We start from the raw sequence: 21,785 nt of genomic DNA on the forward strand, positions 1-21,785 counted from the left end.
GAAATCCATATCTCGCTAGATCTGGAATGGATTAAAACTGACATATTCCACTTAAGGTCCATCTCGGTGCCTCTGATTTCATTCTAACTTAAAACAGAAGTTGAGTTGGCACAACTCAGAGGTGAGAGAAAAGACAACAGAGAAAGAGAGAGGGGGTTTAGTAATGTGAAACCGTAAAAAATGTAATGCACTGTTTAGTGATCTGTCCTGCATATGTAGTAGTCTGGGCGGGACGGGACATGATTAATGCTGGACAACTCTTATAACCCTTAGGATAAGTTGTATAGTCTCTACAGTAAAACACGTTTAGTTGTGTAATGCTCCTTCCTAGAGGAAGTGATGTACACAGCATTCTGTCTTTCTCTGGTACCAGTAACTAAAAATAGTTCAATGAATTGTTTGTAAATCTGTAGTGCTTTTTTTTGTATTGAATACTCTTTTGCACTTTAATCCAAGAAGCACGACTGTAATTCAATTTTGATTAATTTGGCTAGTGAGTGAAAGTTCTTAGTTACAGTGACTATTGTGTTTGATTTGGGTCGGAACACCCTCCCCCATTGAATCTGGGAATTATACATATGATTTAAGATGTCCTCATACATTTGTATTCATTTTGTTTTTTTATATAATATATTGTTGCCAGTAAGTAGCCGATTATCATAATACTGCACATGTTAACAGAGAATGGGCATTTGTCTTTACCAAAGTAAGAGCATGTGTTATCGGACACAGTTGGGCTGAAGAATCTGAGGTCATTTGAAAGGAATACAGACAGAATACTCGGAAGACAGTGGAACCTTCTCACTGCCAGCACCTAACCTGCTATTGCTCCCAACATCTTGCCCCTTTTATTCTAACGGGGGTCAGTGTGCACACTGAATGGCACCCACTGTCACAGTGCCTATTCCCTCAGGAATTTAACAATTGATAGTAAAAAAGCACAGGGGCACCACTTAATCAATAGTTCATATACGGCTTATTATATGGTTCAAAAAGCAATGGATAACAAAGGCAAAGTTCTTCATTTTGTTTTCTTTATTCCATTTTCTCGTTGTGTAGAAAAAACAATACAGACGACACGTTTCGTCTTACAATAGGACTTCTTCAGGGCAAAGATTCCAATATCTATATAGTCTCAGGCGGAAAGTATTATCAGTCATACAGAGCTCTATCTCCTCCAACGTGAATTATATATGAGTGGCAATTTCAAAACAAGCGCTTTCCACGTCTGAGGCACAACAATTCATTGACGGTAGGATGCTCAGGTGTTAGGATTCCATAAGCACTATCATCTAGGTTTTGATTGTAGTCATAAAACTGGTCTACCAGAGGATTATTGGCAGATATCAGCCTTAGAATAGTAATCGGTTTAACAGGGCAATCATCTTTAAGCTGAATATAAGTGCTGTATCTTTATTCTTAATATCAGCCGAATATAGTAGAACAGCAGGCAGCTTAACCACGAGTAGCCCAGAAATGCAGGGGGCAGGGTCGTAATCTGATAGCTGCAATCTGACAGAGCCTCCGGAAGCGTCGTGTCAACAGGCTCCCTCCAACATAAAGGACGAAACGCGTCGGCTGTAATGTTTTTTCTACACAACGAGAAAATGGAATAAAGAAATCAAATTGAAGATCTTTGTTATCCATTGCTTTTTGAACCATATAATCAGCCGTATATGAACTATTGATTAAGTGGTGCACCTGTCATCTGAAAGGACTTTCCATAGTGAGGGAGCCTCAAGGGACAGATCAGGGCATCCTAATGATGGGTGTGGACATGTGGGTCAGGAGAGCTAGCTCCGCCCCTCGGGATGCCAGAGAACACCTTCTCAGATCCAGCAGGCGCCCTCGATTTACAGTTAGTGGCATCCTAAAGGATAAAGTTTAAAGGGCATTGGTGACTTCAGCTGGACACAGAGCTTCTGCATTGGACTCAGGAGCTATAGGTAACAAAAGAGGCCAATAAGGTGCTCAAAGCCACAGACCCAACATAGGTAGCTGGGTCTGTATTAACAGAACGTTTCTTACCCTGGCTACTGGAAGTTGTTTTCAGATCTTTCCAGAAGCCAAATCTGTTTACTTCAAAGCCATGACACATTTAAATATCAAGCGGACAGTCGGCTCGCGCCTATCCAGCGGGGGAGCAAGTCTTCAAATGGGGGTGAATTGTCTTCTTGAGTTATCACTGCATCTACGTATCCCGCCAACACGACAGGTGACATAACTAGAAGTGTTTGAAGTCACAAATAATACATTTCGCCGTACTGGCAATTAAATTAAGCCAGATGACAGAAGATGTTGAAATCTTTCCAGGAAAAACTTGCCCTTTGGATATGTGTCAGACCCTCCCCGGCAAGGGATGATGGGAAAGTTCTGCTGTACTCTGTGGATCCCTAACAACAAAGGCACATCCATGTCTACCACTGTGAAGACATCCATCCATGATCTTAACTCTGTCAATTCTCATTGTGTCCGACATTTCTTCACTGTAAGTGCACCTTAACGTACCCCTATTGGCACGAAACAAGGACGCTCAAGGCTAGAGTCCAGCATTGGGCTCAAGGCTAGAGTCCAGCATTGGACTCTAGCAGCATACTAACATTTTGTTAATAATGCTGTAATGCAAAAAGGATATGTGGTGTCCATTTTTGGTGTCCGATCTTCTCAATATGACGGAATGATTGTATACCCAACATAACAGAGTTATCTTAGAATGAAGTGAGACTGTCCCATCTACATCCCTAATGTAATCAGGTTGAAGATACTTTTAACTTTAAAATATTTTAATGGTGAAAAGCAGAGCCATGAAAAAATGATGTGGAAAACATCATTAGGTGATACATCACTTCTAGTACAGATCTGTGAACTTTTAACAGTTCTCTCATGTATCATCAGGTATTCCTAAGCTTGCAAGAGTTGCTTTTTTTCAAATTTTAACAAAATTCCCCTTTATGTAAATGTAAATGTATTTGAGCTTATAAAGCGCACAGCTACCCGCAGTGGGTTTCCCGGCGCTTGCTTAGGGAACCCGTCCTGGTATTCCCCTGTGAGATAACCCCGGCAGGGTATCCACAAGGTGAAAGTCAGGCATCCCGCCGCGAGGGGCCGTTGTGGAGATTAAGCAAGCTATTGCCCAGAGTCGCAGAGTGTGAACCCGTGAGTCGAGAAGGCACCGGAGCGAGAATTATCGAGTCCGTGGAATTTTTAGCCCAAGACCCGCCGAGGCGGGGAATTGAACCCTGGTCCAGGGCCGATCTCAGCTTCCGGGTTTGCCACCTCTAACCCCTGAGCCACACTTCTCCACTGATGGCGCAAACATTTTCTAAGACATTTTTCGTCTTCATAATGCAATATGTGGGACACATAAATCTCTCCACAAAACCCTGCCTGCCTTTCTTTCTCTGAGCAATATATATAAACATGGTGACAATGTCTCCTACTGTGTGTAGGTTAAACGCCAACTCACCCTGTAAGCCTTGTGCCAGCTCGCCCTGCAACAGTCCTGCAGTCCAGCTTCTCGCAGTCCACTACCCTCTGCTGCCTTCGGTTTGTGCCTCTGCTCATTGTCTGCTCGTTTTTCTGCATTTTCTCTGCTTACTCAAGCCCTACATGTTGCCTCTTTCTGATAGTTTCTGACCTTTATTTTGCCTCTTTCTGTTCGTTTCTGACCTTTATTTTGCCTCTTTCTGTTCGTTTCTGACCTTCATTTTGCCTCTTTCTGTTCGTTTCTGACCTTCATTTTGCCTCTTTCTGCCTGTTTTCTCCCTCTTCCCACCAGTTCCCTCTTCTCTTTGTTTCCCTCCTCTCGCTACCCAGCTTTTTCTGCTTGTTTTTCACCTTTATTTTGCCTCTTTCTGCTCGCTTCTGATCTTTATCTGCCTCTTTCTGCTCATTTCTGATCTTTATTTTGCCTCCTTCTGCTTGCTTCGGATCTTTATTTTGCCTCTCTCTGCCCGTTTCTGACCTTTATTCTGACGTCACACTTACAGTGTCCAGATACCCCTAGGGGTGACAGTGCTGCGCTGATTGATTGATTGATTAGATAAGGTTCTGAGGATTTTCTCTTTTACAGCATGAACATTGCTGGAGACATCAAGAGTATGTCTGATGTCTCTACCTATAGCCTTCCAAGTGTGGGGCCTGAAGAAGACGCTGGAGTCAATTCTGCTTGTCATAGGTAGCCTGAGTGAGACGTCATGCCCTGCTGTACTGGACACAGATACGGCCGGCCTCCTGCCTCGCTGCCTGTCTGACCTCTCCTCCCACTCCAGCGCATACTGTCCACCGCAGTGCTAAAGATCAGACAGCTATCACATGCACTATGACAGAGTGTATGTAAAGGTCATTAATGAACAAGCCTTTCTAGAGCTAGTGCTCACTGGTGCCTTCATAGACACAGCACTGGTCCCAATTATGCACTAAAAGATGTAATAATTAGAACTGAGTGTTCTTATCTTGCTCTAGGTTTTACTTCATATGTAATTTTCTTGCATGTCCTTTATTGGGCCTCTCTCTTTGGACAGTTCTCACCCCTGCATGTGTCCAGTCTCTCTCTCTCTTTCTTTCTCTCTCTCTCTCTCTCTCTCTCTCTCTCTCTCTCTCTGTCTGTCTCTCTCTCTTTCTCTCTCTCTCTGTCTCCCTGTCTCTCTGTCTCTCTCTTTCTCTCTCTGTCTCTCTCTTTCTCTCTCTCTCTCTCTCTCTCTCTCTCTGTCTGTCTGTCTCTCTCTCTTTCTCTCTCTCTCTGTTTCCCTGTCTCTCTGTCTCTCTCTTTCTCTCTCTGTCTCTCTCTTTCTCTCTCTCTCTCTCTCTAAGCAAAGAAATATGGACACAGTGCCAGTAATGAAAGCTCCAGAGCAGTGGCCCTTTCAGTCATCAATGGATGACCTCCCAAAATCCCATTCACAAACACTATTCTCCCTTCCTCTGTCTCAGATACTCAAGGTATTTTCATTTGCTCACAATACAGATCATAGTACTGTGGAACTGTGACAAGCCGGTACCGCCAAAGAACAAGTGGCCCTCCACCGCAGTGCCTATGACCATCATTGAAGGAGAACGCAAGGTAGGACAATATGGCTGCTGCGCCGGAAAAGTGAAATCTCATTTTATCAGTAAAACTGTATCTCTGCGCAAACGTAGTGGCCATTTCAATGGAAAGTGTGGTGTCTGTAAAATACAGTCCACTGCCACACGATGCCTAGTAATGTATTTGTGACAGTGAGCTCCAAAGTGCACCACTGGCTACATACTAAACACTTACCGCTCTCCTGCTGAGTACATCTTCTACACTTTATGTGAAAGACAACAGCAACTTTGAAGTAAACATACTATGTTTACCAGAATGCAATGGAGTGAAATGTGCTAGGATGAGAGGCAGTGTGCTTCCTCCCCTCTTGAGCAGTAGCATAGAGTGATGTAGAGTGTAGTGGTGTAGAGTGCATTGGCGTAGAGTGGGCAGTGGTGCAGAGTAGAGTGATGTAGAATGCATTGGCAGAGAGTGAAGTGTCGTAGAGTGCAGTGGTGTAGAGTAGAGCGGAGTAGTGTAGAGTGGCATTGGCGTAGAGTGGGCAGTGGTGTAGAGTAGAGCGGAGTAGTGTAGAGTGGCATTGACTCCAGTGGTGCAGAGTACAATGTCATAGATAGCAATGGTGAAGAGCGGCATAAAGTGGGTTGTATGTCATTACCATGCACTTAAATTCACTCACATCTGACATACCTTTACCACGCAAACCACTACCGTGCACACTTTTACCATGCTTACAGTTGCATAAAAATCCAGTCATAGTCTAACACTGACATCTACTGTTCAAAAATTATAACTTTAAAACAATATTGTAAACGAAATTATGTATTTAAAAAAAATTACATTTATGTCGAATACAGGATTGCTTTTGGGGGGAGACTCCCCAACCCCCTTTTCTTTACCCTTAAAATATATATAAACTAAATACCGCATAGTCACAAATTGAAACATATATGCGGTGTAAAGACTAGCGTGGTAAAGACTTGCGTAGTAAAAGTAATTCCGATGTAAAAAATGCATTGTACTTTCATTTCATGATAAAAACTTCATGGTAAAGGCTGTCCCCCCATAAAGTGCAGTAGCGTAGAGTGATCTAGTGTGGAATAGAGTGCAGTGGTGCAGATTAGATTGGGGAAGAGTGTAGTGTCATAGAGTGCATTGGTTTTGAGCAGAGTGGTGAGGAATGCATTGGTTTAGAGTGCAGTGATTAAGAGTAAAGTGGCACAGAGTGGTGTAGAGTAGAGTGGAGTTCGGAATAGTGGTGTATGCATGGTGTGGTAGCGAACTGCCATTACAGACAACACATTTTCAATTGAAATGCCCATTACATTTGCACAGACATACAGTTTTACTGATACAAGCATACAGCGCACAAGCGATAATGTGCGGAAATGCAATCACCTAGTGTATTGATTTGTTTTCATCGTATTGAAATATTTGTTTCCACCTCACAAATTACAAAAAAATTGCTTTACTTCTGCTTCCCTAATTTTTATATTTCTGAAATGTCCACATAGTTCCTCACAGATGTTTAAACTTTGTTGTGTGCTAGAAAAAATACTTTCACAGCAAGATTGTCACATGAATCCTCTCACTTTGAAGTCAGAGAAAGAAAAGTAAACAGGAGCTTCCTCAGGAGATGAAGCCTGAAATGTGACCTCTGCCTTTGAATGCAGAGCAAATGTGACAGGATCAGAACAAGATTTAAATGCCTGTTTACAGAAAGAGAGCATTCGAAAGGAAACAGTAAACTCATACAGTAAATAAGGAATGCTCTTCACGGGATGAACTTAAGCTGCACAGCCTAAAACAAACAAATAAAGCCAGAAAATGGAAAGTAAGCAAATGTGAGTTACAAACCACAGAGCCAATGGTAAGCAATGGGCGGAATGCAGTCTTAGGTCAGCTTTTAGATTGTCAATGTCCCCAATAAATTGTTAGCAACTAGAGAAGCTTCGACCAAAAAAACAGAACATTGATATAAAGATTTGTTTTATTTTATGTCCAATGCTGTCATCTAGTGTCTTAAATAAGAAGCACTGGTGATTGAAGTTTATAGGCAAAGAGTTTTTGAAGACTAAGGGCCAGATGTATCAAACGTTTTTTTGTCGCAAACGCGGCGAATCGCAAAATAGCAACGTTTGCGACAAAAAATTCGGAAAATGCGATGTATAATTGAAATCGCATCGCAAACTTAAGGAATCGCAAAATTTGCGATTCCTTAAGTTTGCGTCAGAGGAATCACAAATTGTGATTCCTTAAATGTTATGTATGAAGCATTCAGGTTTTGCGAATTTACACTAAGAAATCGCAAATTACCACCAACTTGTTGTTGGTGTTAATTTGCGAATTCTTTTACAAATGCACTTTTTGACATTTGTAAAGGTGCCATGTGGCGCTCGCCATATGGGCACACATGTAAATTTCAGGGGTGCAGCAGGGTGTCCTTAAGACACCCCTGCACCCTTGAAATTATTCTCAATTTGCGATTAGCAAATTGCGAATCGCAAATTGAGAATAATTTCCCATTCCTTCCTATGGGCCTCCTGGCCCATAGAAATGAATGGGAAATTATTCCTTAATTGCGATTAGCAATTTGCTAATCGCAATTAAGGAATTTTAAGAAATCGCTAAAAAATAGCGAATTTTTACATACATTCCATTTTGCTATTCTCAAATAGCGATTCTCAAAAAATCGCTATTTGAGAATCGCAAATAGGTATTTTGATACATCTGCCCCCAGATAAACTAAGCCGAGTCCCTTCAAAATTGGAGCCCGCGTTCATTATGCTATCAATTCTACTCAACCAATTTCTAAATGTGCAGTTCTTTGGTTGTTGCGAAACAGTGCGTGGAGACTCCCACCGCCCCCTCCCCTCACCCCCGGACTCTGAACCAAAACTGCAAGTAAAGAGGTGAGTGCAGTGTCAGCTTAAATATTTTTATGCTCCTAGGCAAGGCATTGTTTTGGGACTCTTGTTCTCAACTGGATTAAATGTTATTACCAGTTATCTCATAATTCAAGCTAAGCTTGCACGATGCCCAAAAATACCTGTATCACAAGTTCAATTTTTCTGAACAGGGGCTCCCATAAAAACAGCTATAATAAGGCGGCTTGGCTGGGGACCCAAAATCCTGACAATGACACCGGTTAGGGAGAGGCACAGTCGGCGATAGACCAAGAGAGAGAGGGAAATACATTTAGTTTGAGAAATAGAGGTGATAGCAATAGAAAAGTAGCCTTCCCTCGGTTGCGGGGGGGGGGGAGGACCCTTGGACGATGGGAGCCAAAGGCCCTGCCCATTTCTTTAAACATCTCTGGTGCTTTAGTGTTCTCACCAAGTCTTAAAATCAGCACAGTGACAAGTATGGGTCAGTAATAAGCTATTTGGACTAATGCATCCGTTGAAGAGATCTAAGTGCAACCTGAAGGTCAAAGGTCTGAATCCTGGGAGGTCCACTCAGCTTTACACCCTCCTGCGGGAGACAACATTATGACATTGGCTTGGATAATATTTAGGGATGGGCGGTAAACTTCGCTACACCGGCGGAAGTCTCACTGTTTTACCTACTCCACGTTATGCTTGTAATGCAGAGTTGTAGCAAAACTCCACCAACCGCCACATGGCAGAGTTTTTCTCTTATTAAGTTGGCACTCGAGAACCGAGTCCCCTAGCGTGAGTTTCAGGCACTAGAATGACACCCAGCGAGATTTCTCAAAGCTGCCGTTCGAGTAGAAAATCTACTCGAGTGGCAGAAAGAAGCAGCGCCCTCTGGCGCGCTGTGTGGTGCTGTTAGCGCTGGACAAGCTCCTGACGCTAAAAATCAGCGCAATGTGCCGGATTCCGCCTGCTTGCAGAACTCTACGGAATCTTGCAGAGTGTTTTGGTAACCCTCCCCGGGTTCAGCCCACTCCTAGTAATAATGAGCAGGTGTTATCAGTTCCTGAAAACAAAGCACATTGCAAAGTATACCATGCTGGTGTGTGCTCTTAAACACAAGTGGCCTGCATTTTCTCTGGGCACCACTCCCATATTCCCAGTGACGCACCATATAGTGCGCAAAGTCTAATCTCCGGGGCCATATGCCGAAACATTACACAGCTGCAAAAATAGCGGGTTCAATCAAAGTGTTAGGATTACATATGATAATGATGATGACCATACATAAGGCGAACAGTACCGTCGTGTTGCATCCTTCTTGCATATTCATTATATCATGAGGATGTACCCTATAACTACATGTTGATTTAGAGTAGACAGAACACCACACAAGAAGAAAGCACCCCATGAACTTCCACCTTGATGCTTCAACCCACACTGAATGAAGGGAGAGAGGAAGGAAGGAACAGTCAATTTCCAGCAGAGGACAGAACTGTTCCACAAATACTGCTGACTCGTCAGAAAAGTGTTATCAGTAATGAACATTACATGTAGGCGGGCTTGTCAACTGAGTATCTATACACAGCAGAGGAAAACACCCAGCCTAAGACAACGATGCTGGCACACCCCTGCTAGAGCAGCCTTGACTTACAGGAAGGAGCTGAATGCCCTGCAAGCAATGCACCTTTGTAATAAGAAGTCTTATCTCCTAATCTTATCTACTAATGTTGCTGGTTTCTGGAAGAACCACAATTAACAAACAAAGCATCACATGCTCTGGAATCTGGAGTACACGCCCGATAACGTAGTACAGTCCTGCAGACATCCGTAAATTACAAAGAAGATGAAGAAACCTCTTATTTAAAAGCTGGAAATACGATTTCCTGATTTAAATGAAATTCAGAAATCATTTTTGGTAAAAAGAAAATGTGGACCAAGATGAAGCCGGGGGCTCCAACTCACTCCACCTGCTCAAGGAAACACAGCCAGCAAAAGACCACTCCATAGAAAAGAAGACCAATTCGAATCTCATCCAAGGGTTCAAAGGGAGGCTTTTCCAACACACCCAACAGCATAGGTGAAGAGCAGGGAGGCAGAATAACCTTCATAGTTGGATTAAGCCATAAGAAACCTTTAAAAAACCCAGGAACGTACACGTCAACAACTAAAATCCAACCTAGGAGTTCTGAAGACACTCTTACCTGTGCATTGTACCTTAAGGACCTCTTCTGACTGTGGTCAGGTGGCAGCCCTTTTTACTAAATCTTATCAGAGATTGGAATCAAGTTTAGGAATATCTGACATCGATAATGTGCATCAAGGTTGTGCGTCCCAGGCATTTCTTTATGAATATATTATCATAAAGAATAATATTAAACAAACTTGTAAAGCGCACAGTTACCCTGGATGGGTTGTCCCGGCGCTAGCACGGACATTGATAGAGATAGTGGTCAGTATACCTTAGTCATTACGACTAAAGAGCTAAGTTTTATAAGGTGAAAAGACTTCAATTCAGACTTCACTATTTTGGTTACATGTCTGTATTTGTTCTTATTTGACCTTGATATGATGATAAGTAGACACTTGTCCCAGATTGTTCTTAGAAAGAGGAGGTCAGATGACATCTGCGTCCATGGCAGACATGTCAGCGATTCTGCATACATTTGAGGAAAATGTTGACTCCTTTACCTAAAATTGAGAAGATGGCGACATTCATTATCTAAAATCGAGTCGGGCCTATTTAAAATGGAGTCGAATCTTAGGACTTTACATCAGTGTTATGTTGTTGTATGCTTTCTGGGTGGATAGAGGCCATCAGTGTGCCAGGGCAAATGCTAAAACAGACAAAGATACTATTGATTAACTTTATTTTGTGGTTTGGGATCGTTTTCTGTTTCAAAAGTGTCAGTGGAACCCATTTTCATAAACGGATATTGAGAAAGTCCTCTGGATCGAGCAACGCTTTCACTGCTCTCGGAAGCCCGCAATCCACAGGGTAGGTGGGGAGATTGAATGGGGTGCTCAAAAACAACATAGCTATGATTTGTGCGTAGACTGGCCTTAAGTTGCTGGACGTCTTACCTTTACCCTTAACTAGGAACAAAAAGACTGAGCTAATCCCACCTGAGATTCTCAGATGTGGATAATGAGACTTCCAACCTCTTGACCAGTACTCTCCTCACAAGTAAATAAACATTTACTCGGTGCTGAGTCGAATTATGGTCAAGCTCTAGTAAAATGTGTTAAAGGTTTCCTCTTCCAGGGATAAGACACCGCCAAAGGAGTTGATTGAACCCTGTCACTATCTTCAACCTGGACGCTGTGGGCATTTAACCGTATGCCAGCGACAGACAGGTCTGCAGCTCTGGTGCAAAGAGGACCGTACTTGGCTTTGCTGACCACAAACATCACAGTGAAATGCCAGGATCCCCAATCCACAAACCTGAGACCGCTCCCTTGGCACACAACATAATGAAGAGGCTGTGCAACTACACAGAGAAGAGGATTTTCCACTTCATATCGATGGGCCACTACAAAGGTAGGAAGTTGTTGGGTTTCACCCACCCCCCTCCGACCAAGACAGACCACTGCCTAAATTCTGTCCCCAGTGACAGTGGGAGCTGGTCTGTTTTTATTAGTTATGATGTGACTGGCTCTTCTGCTATTCTGAGCAAACTCTGATCAGTCCTGTAGCCATAGAGAATTGTATTCCCAGGTGCTTAATGATTCTGAGCTAGTGATAAATGGTAGATTCCACTCTAAGGATGCTGGTTATATGGGTGATGGTGATATTGATAACAAATGGCCAACAATAGATTCCAATTCTCCTGTGTCATGTGACAGATCGGTACGCGTAGATGGATGCCCAGTTGAAAAAGATTTGGGCTCCAGACGCATACGTTGTAAATAGTACTGGAGCGAATTGAACTGTTATATCTTTATAACCAGATATTACCCATTCAAATCAGATTAGCGCCCCTACTAGATTTAGCGTCAAGGTTGATACGAAGGAGATGGTTAACACAACATTCCCTGTACAATCTATCCCGCCAAGGGACATTATCAGTGCAAGGTTGGGGAGGGTGGGCTACTCAAGATTCCCTAGTAACTGATTACACACGGAGGCCTCCCAGACAATCTATTTATCTGCCACCAAGGTGGGAGTAAGGTTGAGAATGGGTGTTGGCATGCACAACTGGACATCATGTTGCTCACGTCATTCAGAGTCACTGGGTTGGGTGCAGACTAGAATAGAAGAGGGGTTGGGAACTAATAATACCCACTGGGTAAGCCAGAGCATGCGGGCAGATTTAAGTGGGGTGTATGGTAGGGCCTGCACCACAGTGAACACCATTGCAGTAATTGAGGAAGCGCGCAAGCATCAGCACAGTCAGCGTCTGATGGCTAAAGAAGAGATGCTAGGAGGAAAGAGCTTAGCAAATTGACTAATTAAGGTAAATGGAACTTTCGGTTACTTTAGTTGCTCCATTAAACAGACCAACTGCACTTGCAATTCACCTCAGAGGAATCCGACGCCATCTTGGTGGAGATCAAGAGGGCTACCAGCCAGACTGCAACACTAGTGAGAAGCACCATTACCTTTAATACATTCTTCACCCTCAAGCTCTGCACATTATCAGAATTTGTCCATCGCCTTATTGTCATATGACCTGGCTCAGAACACACATTTCACTATACTTAAATATTCACCCAGGTTCCAGGCGGTGAATGGCTTAATTCTGCACCCTCTTGTCACCATCCAGGGCAAATGCTTGAACAGGAAGCTTGCGGTCATCCTCAAGGGACCAATCAGTTATAGGAAAGGGCTGTGGAACCTCCTCACCGCTATGCCTTCGGACTAGCTGCGGCTGGTGTTTCCCTTGCACTTTGGCAGCGGCACTCATGTCGTCACTTCCACTTGTGCCTTGACACTGTCATACATCTACTGCACTATTCCAGGAGCTGACGTTGTGGAATTAAAATAGTTGATGGAGAATGCTTCCTGGAAATGGAAGACCTCCATGACCCATTGGTTGGCTTTAGAAAGTGGTCCATATCCTGGGGGTTCACCAGGCAGAAGACTGAGGTCACAGCCGTGAGAGGGCAAGGTCCTGGAGGACTTTTGCCTGATGCCAAAGGTGCCCTATCTGCTAGAATATTAATTGGTCCTTTCCCCCAATGTTGGTACTAAGACCTCGAGGCAAATTTCAATCCCTCCTCTCCACACCGCAGACGTGGGATGGAAGCAGTAGAAAGGAAAGTAAGTAGGGGTAGGGAAAATAGGGAATAGGCTGGGAAGCAAATTGAAAGGCTGGGATCCAGTGAATAATATAAGCCTCCGCGACCCCGGTGGTGCAGGGGTGGGGCCCTATATCACTGCACACGGGGCTCAGGCCCCTGCCTGAGCGGGTCAGGGGGGCCTTCATGTACTTTGCAGGGCGGCTCCCTCAAGTTTTGGTACGCCGCTGTTATGACCCTTATCCATCCATCAATGAATGAAAAGGCAGCAGAAGGACCTTTCTCCGGGCATTACATCAGGACAGAAGGTGGGATATCTTCTTCTCGTAGGAGGATGCGGGGGTAGGTCCTGCGTCCAATAAAATGATGTATCTTCATCATTTGGCAAGAGAAATCAATATATTCAAAGCAGGTCCAGTCCTGGACCTTCCAACACACTTCAGGGACGGCAGCAATGTTTGTTGTACAGATCAGGGGTGTAACACAGGCCCCCGCAGCCCCCGGAGTGCGGGGGGGGGGGGGGGGGGGGGGCAAAGCTCCAGGGGGCCGCTCGGCACTGCACTCTGGCCAGAGAGCTCCTGATTGAGCCTTGAGGGGGGCCCTCTTTGTACCGTGCAGGGAGGCCCCCTCAGTTTTCGTTATGCCAGTGGTATGGATAAGCCAAGGCTGAGCCTCAGAGACAGATTTTGCTCTCTGATAGAACAGCAGTTCCCCCATATCCTTTTTACCTCTGATTTATTTGTGCATTGACGGATCAGATCGTAAACTACTGTATAAGTGCACCACGAAATCTGCGTCTTGTCACCCAGCTTTGTTTCCAGGTGCATCAATCTTCCAACTGCGGATGAAGTCGTCTCCTTGCAACGGCTGCTAATAAATGTGCCTCCGGGCAAATCCTGCTGTTGGATTAAATTCTTCAACGCCGACTTCCACTCTCGAGATCCAGCCGCTTATATTAGACACACCGGTACCCCCTGCATTACCCAGGTCTGCAGGAGGTTCAATCATCATCCGTCCACTAATAGGGAAGAGAAAGGAATTAACAGGATACTATTTGGCACCCAGCCCTTAAAATGTTTGTCCTTCCCTATTCGGGATGCGGCCTGTCGAGAAGAAGATTGAAAAAATGCGTTGGCTGCCAATAGGTCTGGTTTTAAAGAAATGTTGCATGGGAATGTGCAGCATTACATTTAAATAGCATCCAGTTATCTAAGACACTTTAATAGCGTTACAGTGGCATGTGCTGCCCGTGAATGGTTAACCTCTGGGAGCTGGATAAATAAACAAAATGAGCACAGATGAATCGAGGGCAAGTACTTTTTTGTGGAAGCACACAACTTCTGCCCAATCAAAACATGTACTCCTGAGTCCTAAGATGTGGGCGGAGCCAAAGTCCCTCCCTAGTGTGCTCACATAACTGCCTGGCAGCAGCTGCACTGTCAAGGCAGACATAGGAGGGAACGGTGTGGTGTGTCAGTGCAGTGTTATCAGTATTTTTTTTTAATGTAATGCGATATTTTTTATAGAGCGAACATTACCCAAAGGTGTCAGAGCGCTTTACATAAGAACCAGTTGCAAAACATAAGGATTTAGGATTACATGTGTTACATAAAAGATACAAACAGAAAAAAATTGCAAATGTACAAGATGTAAAGTCACACAAAGAAGAGATACAAACAGAAAGAAAAATTGCAAGTGTACAAATAGTAAACTCACTCAAGGAAGAGATACGAATGGATATACTCAAGAGTCACATAGGAATGGTAGAGAGTACAAAGGTCTACTGCATATACTAGTGATTCGAGTTATCTCTATATACATATATATACTCATAGTAGATTTTCTCAGGTCAAGACCCCCCCCCCAAAAAAAAAACAGGAGAGTGTGATGGTGTACATCTATTTCTATAACTGTACCTGTGTTGGAATATCCTTCTCTGTGTATTCCGATCTCGTGTGAGATTCTGGAATGCATGGAGGTTCCTTTTGTCAGTTGCGAATTAGACCTGTGGCTGGGGTTGTGATTAAAGCTTACTCTTAAACCAAATATGTTCCTGACTGCTAAATTCTGGATCCAGACACCACATTATTTGGCGACGATCGGGTGAACCTTACCCCAACACAGGCGGGAAAGAAGAACGACGCTCCTGCTCCTCCAGCGGCTGTTTTAAAAAAAAAGGAAGCGGAGTCTTCCCAGCGGCGGAAAAAGGAAAAGGAAAGAAAGTGCGGTGAGGAGTTTGGTGGGGGGCGTGGATCGGAGGTGTGCCGGTCAGGAATTTATGAAATAAAAAAAGGAAATTAAGGATTGAAGAACGTTAGATTCTCGCGCAGGGTCTCGTGCGTTGAAAGTAGAACTTGGAAGGAAGGAGACTCGCGTACATCTGACGTTGGGCTGCGCGTCGGAAGCGCTGCGTTCCAGACGTCTTACGTTAGAAGAAACAACGTCTGTTTGCGTTTCAAAGGTGGCAAACGCTGCGTTTCAGGAGTGGAATGTAGAATTAAGAAAGCGAACTTTGGGAAGTGAAAAGAGAAGCATTGTGCGCTGTGCTCCAAGCGTGTGACAAAAAAAAAAAAAACGTGAAATTACATCACAAAGGTTGTAAGCGCTGCCGTTCAAGTGTGGAATGTCGAATTAAGAAGGGAAGCTTTGGGAAGTGTAAAGAGCAGCATTGTGACGTCAGAATATAAAAAAAAGGAAAGAAAAGAAGATAAGAGACATTGTGATGCAATAGGAATCTTGTGGGACTAGCAAAGAAAAAGAATTGAAGAAGAAAAGAGAGGAGAAAGGTCAAAAGGAATGTTTGTATAAAAAAAAAAGTATTCTATTTAAAAAAAGGAACATATATATATATACATATATATATATATATATATATTATTCAGCTTACTAATTGGGGTTTTTTTACAAATTTCATTTGACATAAAATGTCTGAATACGTACGATTTATTTAAAATTAAGAACTCTCTTTTCTGTATTATATGTGTATAATGAAATTGGCGCACATAAAGTCTGCCCACTTGAGGGCTCCAATATGATTATTGTACAAGCAATGCAAGAATTTAATATGCCCAAAATGCAATCATGATTAACACTGATAGATTTGTCCTTTTGTTAATATCTGTTAACATATATAAATCAACGTTTTGCGCTCCTTGTTAATTAACAAACACTACATGTCCCAGAATGCCTGTGGTACAAACAGGAAGTGATGTAACCTTATTGGGTTCTACCCCCCTTTTCTCTTTTGTTTATTAAATACAAACTGTTCCCACAACAGACTAACCTGTGAGCAAGGTCTCCGTAGAGACCGAAACGCGTTAGGTTTTGCTGGATGCTGCAAATAAAGAAAGAAATTGCAAATCAACTTAAAACCCGGTGTGTTTTTTTTGATCCTGACACACGGGAGTGCACGAGGAAAAACCTTCCTTTGGGAAAAGCTGAATAATTATTATCGCAGCGGGTCCTGCTGCGCCTCGCGTGCACCGCCCCAGAGCGCCCGAGAGCCTCCGAATTTGGGCCAGACGGAATGTATCTTGCAAGAAGGCTCGGGTGAACGCCGACATCAAGAAACTGGAGAGATAAGCGTGCGAAGCAACACGAGAGGGGACCTGCTGGCGCAGGTTGGAAACGGGAGACGGCGGTTCCGGAGGGGAGCGAGTCTGTCCGAAGTACCCTGCAGCCGGTAAGCGACCTGAGCGTGTTTCCGCCTATAAAGCAATAACATTACTTTGCACCACTACAGAACTGTCGGTTGGTCTCCTGACCAGTCAATTTCACTGTTTTCAAGTTATACGAGTGACAAGAAACTCGGGGAACGAGATCCTCATTAAACCACAGTGTAAATGAAACTGACTTGAGTTTCACAGTGACTGCAGGGGCCGTGTGCAAAATTACAACTTTCACAAACTTCTGTTAAAATCAGCTTACATTTTACTTTACCAGCAAAACATGGATAAAAGAGAGGCATCACGAACAACTTTGATACAAACCTGTTTTGAGGATGATGTAGCCACCACCAGTAATGGAGCCGGCGCACGCAAATCGGATGTGAGGAATATACTACGTGCATGGGAAAAATTGTCAAAAAAAGAAATTAACAAGTGGTGGGAGGTAGCCGCCCTGAAAAAATATCTGGATGTGAAACGCATACCGCGTGGATTACGCATTAACCTCATGCCAAGCCACCAAGATACTAGCAATGAACTGTTAACAGAATGGGGTGAATTTATTTTGAAATCTTCACTAGGACTAATGGAAATTCTTGTAAAACATGTAGAAATAGCCTTGGAAAAAATTACAAAACAACTAAAGGATTTGGAAAAAGAGCTGGCCACAATAGATTTAAATCCTGAAATGAAAAAATTTAAAGAGGACCTGGAAAAATTCATTGATAAACATGAGGAAAGTGTCAGAATCCGGAAACAAACAAAATTTCAAAGAGATAAGGAAGATTATGAGGACGGACGTATTTTTACCTACGCCAAAAAATATGAAAGATTTAGAAATAGTGAATTTGGAAGTATGTCCTCTGTCTCCTCCGTGGTTTCAACTGAACCAAGCCTCAGTGGGGGGGAAGAAGAACAAAGAGAAGCTAGAGCGAGGAATTCTTTTTTAGGCGATTTAAAACTGGCTTTCAACCAAAAGACTTGGGAAAAAACAATGGGCCCCCCCAGATACACAAACCCAAGAGGAAGAGGGAGGGGGAGAGGACGAGGAAGCACACCCCAAAACAAACAAGGAGAGGCAAGCGAAAATACGGCACAAGCTTCTGGCCCAGACCGCGTAGGAACCATGACACGCAACATGAGGAAAAAATGGAATGTTTAATCCAAAATGACCAAGTCTCAGAAATAAATCCAAACATGACAAACATCGATACTATTCAACATGACACTTATAATGATCAAGAACTAGAAGTGATCAACTTATCATCAAAACAACTAAATGACGTGGAACTACAGGTCCTCAAACGTGGCATGAATTTCTGCCCCACCAGTGGCATGAATTTAGCTGAAACTAGAATAGATCTTTACAAGTTTATAAGAAAGATCAAACTTGCTAAACTATTTACTGACAAACCAAATATGGCTAACTACAGGAGTACAACTACACAACCAACTTTTCAGACTCCCATTGAAGATGCTGAACACTTTGTAAATTTGATGGAACTAAGTCAAGCACCCCAAGAAGGAGGTGGACAAGTACAAGCATATTGTGTACAGTTAGGAGCTGGAATCTCCAACATGAAACCGAAGTCCAGATTCTACCCACAACTCCCGCCCGGGAACAAAATTGACTTCTTTCAGGAATGTGTTGTAAAAGATCTCTACCAACTAAATATACCATTCACTAAAGACAATTTATCTAGACAAGAACGCCAGGCTCTAAACTCACTACAACAGGATGATACTATTGAAATCAAAATTGCTGATAAGGGTGGCAATGTCGTGGTTCTGGACAAGGTGGCATACATGCGGGAAGCTTACTCACAACTCCAAAACAAGGAATATTATGAAACATTGAATACCAACCCTTTACCTAAACTGAAAGAAGAATTGGACACAAAATTAGATTTATGGTTCTCACAAAAACTACTGGACATTGATGAATACAAATATCTACAAACCAAACATCCCAAAATGGCAACAATCTACTTCTTGCCGAAGATTCACAAACACGCCACTAGACCACCAGGCAGACCCATAATTTCTGCCAAAGGGGCATTATTGGAACCCATTGCCAACTATATTGACGTATTCCTTTTGCCCTATGTAAAGGGCCTAACATCCTACATAAAGGACACGGGCGATATGCTAAGAAGATTACAGGATACTCCATGGCAACCCACGTATAAATTGATCACAATGGACGTAATATCCTTATATTCCAACATTGAAAACAAAATTGGCATGGAAGCATGTAAAGCCTTCCTTAAGGACAGAAGCATACAACTCATTGATCACAACAACATGTTGCTAGAGATGATCTCGATGTGCCTGGAGCAAAACATCTTCTTATTTGGAAATGAAATCTACCGACAAGCAAAAGGCACCGCGATGGGCTTTTCTTTTAGTCCGTCGTATGCCTGCCTTACAATGGGACAATGGGAAAAGACATGGGCATGGAGATCGGAAAATGACCAAGCAGTCCAAAAAACCATAGCATGGTTAAGATACATAGACGATTTGCTGCTAATTTGGGAAGGAACAAATGAGGAATTTGAAACATATTTCAAAATTTTGAATAATTCCAATTTTGGTTTACATTTTACTTACACAATCAGTGACTCCAGGGTCGTGTTTCTAGACACGGAGATTTTTGTCAAAGACAATGTATTGCACACTACACTACACCGCAAAAGCACCGCGACAAATGCGGTCTTACATGCGCAAAGTTTTCACCAACCTAGCCTTTTACAAAATATCCCGTATGGAGAGTTCCTCCGAATCAAAAGAATTTGTTCAAACGAAAACGACTGGCAAAAACATAAAGACTTAGCAAAAAACAGATTCTTAAAAAGAAAATATAATCCAACTTGGATACAAATTGCCTCAAATCGTTCTACCATGATTAACAGAACTGATTTATTGATGGACAAACAAAAATCAACAGAGGTTGAACCAGATAAAATACGCTTCATCACCACCCATTCAACGGCCAACCAAGCAATTACAAAGATTCTTAAAAAAAACTGGCACATTCTCCACATGGATCCCACAGTATCTCAAATTGTTGGTGATTATCCCAACGTAACCTATCGAAGGGCGAAGAATTTGAAGGACAAACTGATTCACAGTCACTTTCAGGAACAAAAAAAACCAGAGGCCTGGCGCAGACCGAAAGGATTTTATAAATGTTCAGGATGCAAAGTATGCTGCATCGCAAAGACAACCAAAGAAATAAAGATGGCTAACAAAAGAACATGGAAAATTGAACAATTGATAAATTGCAAAACTCAGTTTGTTATATATGCCCTTGAGTGCCCATGCTCCCAAAAATACATTGGAAGCACCAAAAAAGAACTTAAACTTCGGATTTTGGAGCATGTCCGTGCGACAATTAACTCTGATCGCAGTAATGCCATGGCTAGACACATGGAAAAGGAACATAAAGGTGACTGGAAGTCCTTAATTTTCTATGGAATCGAAAGTGTTGGACCGAATCGAAGAGGTGGAGATCGCGAACTGGTGTTGAGGCAAAAAGAGTCCAAACACATTATGAACTTTCGAACTTTGAGCCCGTTTGGGCACAATCAGGATGAAGAACTGCATTGCCACCTGTAAAGTGGTTTTGATATGCTTATCAGACAATGACTGATGCTGACTCTTTGTTAATTCAAAAACTTACTTTTCTAGAATTGTTTTTTATCTTGGACATGTGAAAATATGCAGTTAGATTGCATAGTGAAACGTTGATGATGCACAACGATCTTTGCCCACTGGAGGGCCTTACTAATTGGTTTTTTTTTACAAATTTCATTTGACATAAAATGTCTGAATACGTACGATTTATTTAAAATTAAGAACTCTCTTTTCTGTATTATATGTGTATAATGAAATTGGCGCACATAAAGTCTGCCCACTTGAGGGCTCCAATATGATTTTTGTACAAGCAATGCAAGAATTTAATATGCCCAAAATGCAATCATGATTAACACTGATAGATTTGTCCTTTTGTTAATATCTGTTAACATATATAAATCAACGTTTTGCGCTCCTTGTTAATTAACAAACACTACATGTCCCAGAATGCCTGTGGTACAAACAGGAAGTGACGTAACCTTATTGGGTTCTACCCCCCTTTTCTCTTTTGTTTATTAAATACAAACTGTTCCCACAACAGACTAACCTGTGAGCAAGGTCTCCGTAGAGACCGAAACGCGTTAGGTTTTGCTGGATGCTGCAAATAAAGAAAGAAATTGCAAATCAACTTAAAACCCGGTGTGGTTTTTTTGATCCTGACACACGGGAGTGCACGAGGAAAAACCTTCCTTTGGGAAAAGCTGAATAATTATTATCGCAGCGGGTCCTGCTGCGCCTCGCGTGCACCGCCCCAGAGCGCCCGAGAGCCTCCGAATTTGGGCCAGACGGAATGTATATATATATATATATATATATATATATATATATATATATATATATATATATATATATATATATATATATATAAAAATGCAGAATGTAACTCAGCCTGCTTTCTTTTTAACGAGTCCAGGAGAACCGAATATTAAATGGAAAAAATGGAAGAAAATATTTGCTAACTATGCGAGGGTGTGCGGAACTAATTTGAGTGCGGAAAGGAAACTTGCTCTTCTCCTTCATTGTTTGGGGGGGGGGAGGTCAAGACGTTTTGGAACATCTACCGGACTTGTCGGCTGGAGAACAACGGAATTTGAATGAATATGAAATTGCAATTGCACAACTTGATAAACATTATCTGCCAAGGGTCAGTACCATTATGGAACGCTTTCACTTTGGATTGAGAGAGCAGAAAAAGGATGAGACTGTTGAAGAATATGTTTCCTCATTGAGAAAGCTGGCCTCTTCATGTAATTATGGTCAGACCTTAGATGAACGGATTAGGGACCAATTTGTACTGAGGTGCGCACATGATGACATCAGAAAGGAACTATGGTTGAAGGA

General features: G+C 42.6%; 1 protein-coding gene across 1 annotated transcript in view; it reads left to right on the top strand.

The window, feature by feature from the left end:
- LOC147709625 (exostosin-1-like) overlaps positions 1-21,785 on the top strand; it is a 130,308-nt gene that overhangs the window by 51,331 nt on the left and 57,192 nt on the right. Inside the window, exon 7 of the mRNA XM_086926059.1 lies at positions 4,967-5,062. Within this exon, the coding sequence (XP_086782185.1) occupies positions 4,967-5,062 (96 nt within the window). The remainder of the gene's footprint in view (positions 1-4,966; positions 5,063-21,785) is intronic.

The sequence above is a fragment of the Lissotriton vulgaris genome, chromosome 6 (assembly GCF_964263255.1).
Source record: "Lissotriton vulgaris chromosome 6, aLisVul1.2, whole genome shotgun sequence".
Lineage (NCBI taxonomy): Eukaryota > Metazoa > Chordata > Amphibia > Caudata > Salamandridae > Lissotriton > Lissotriton vulgaris.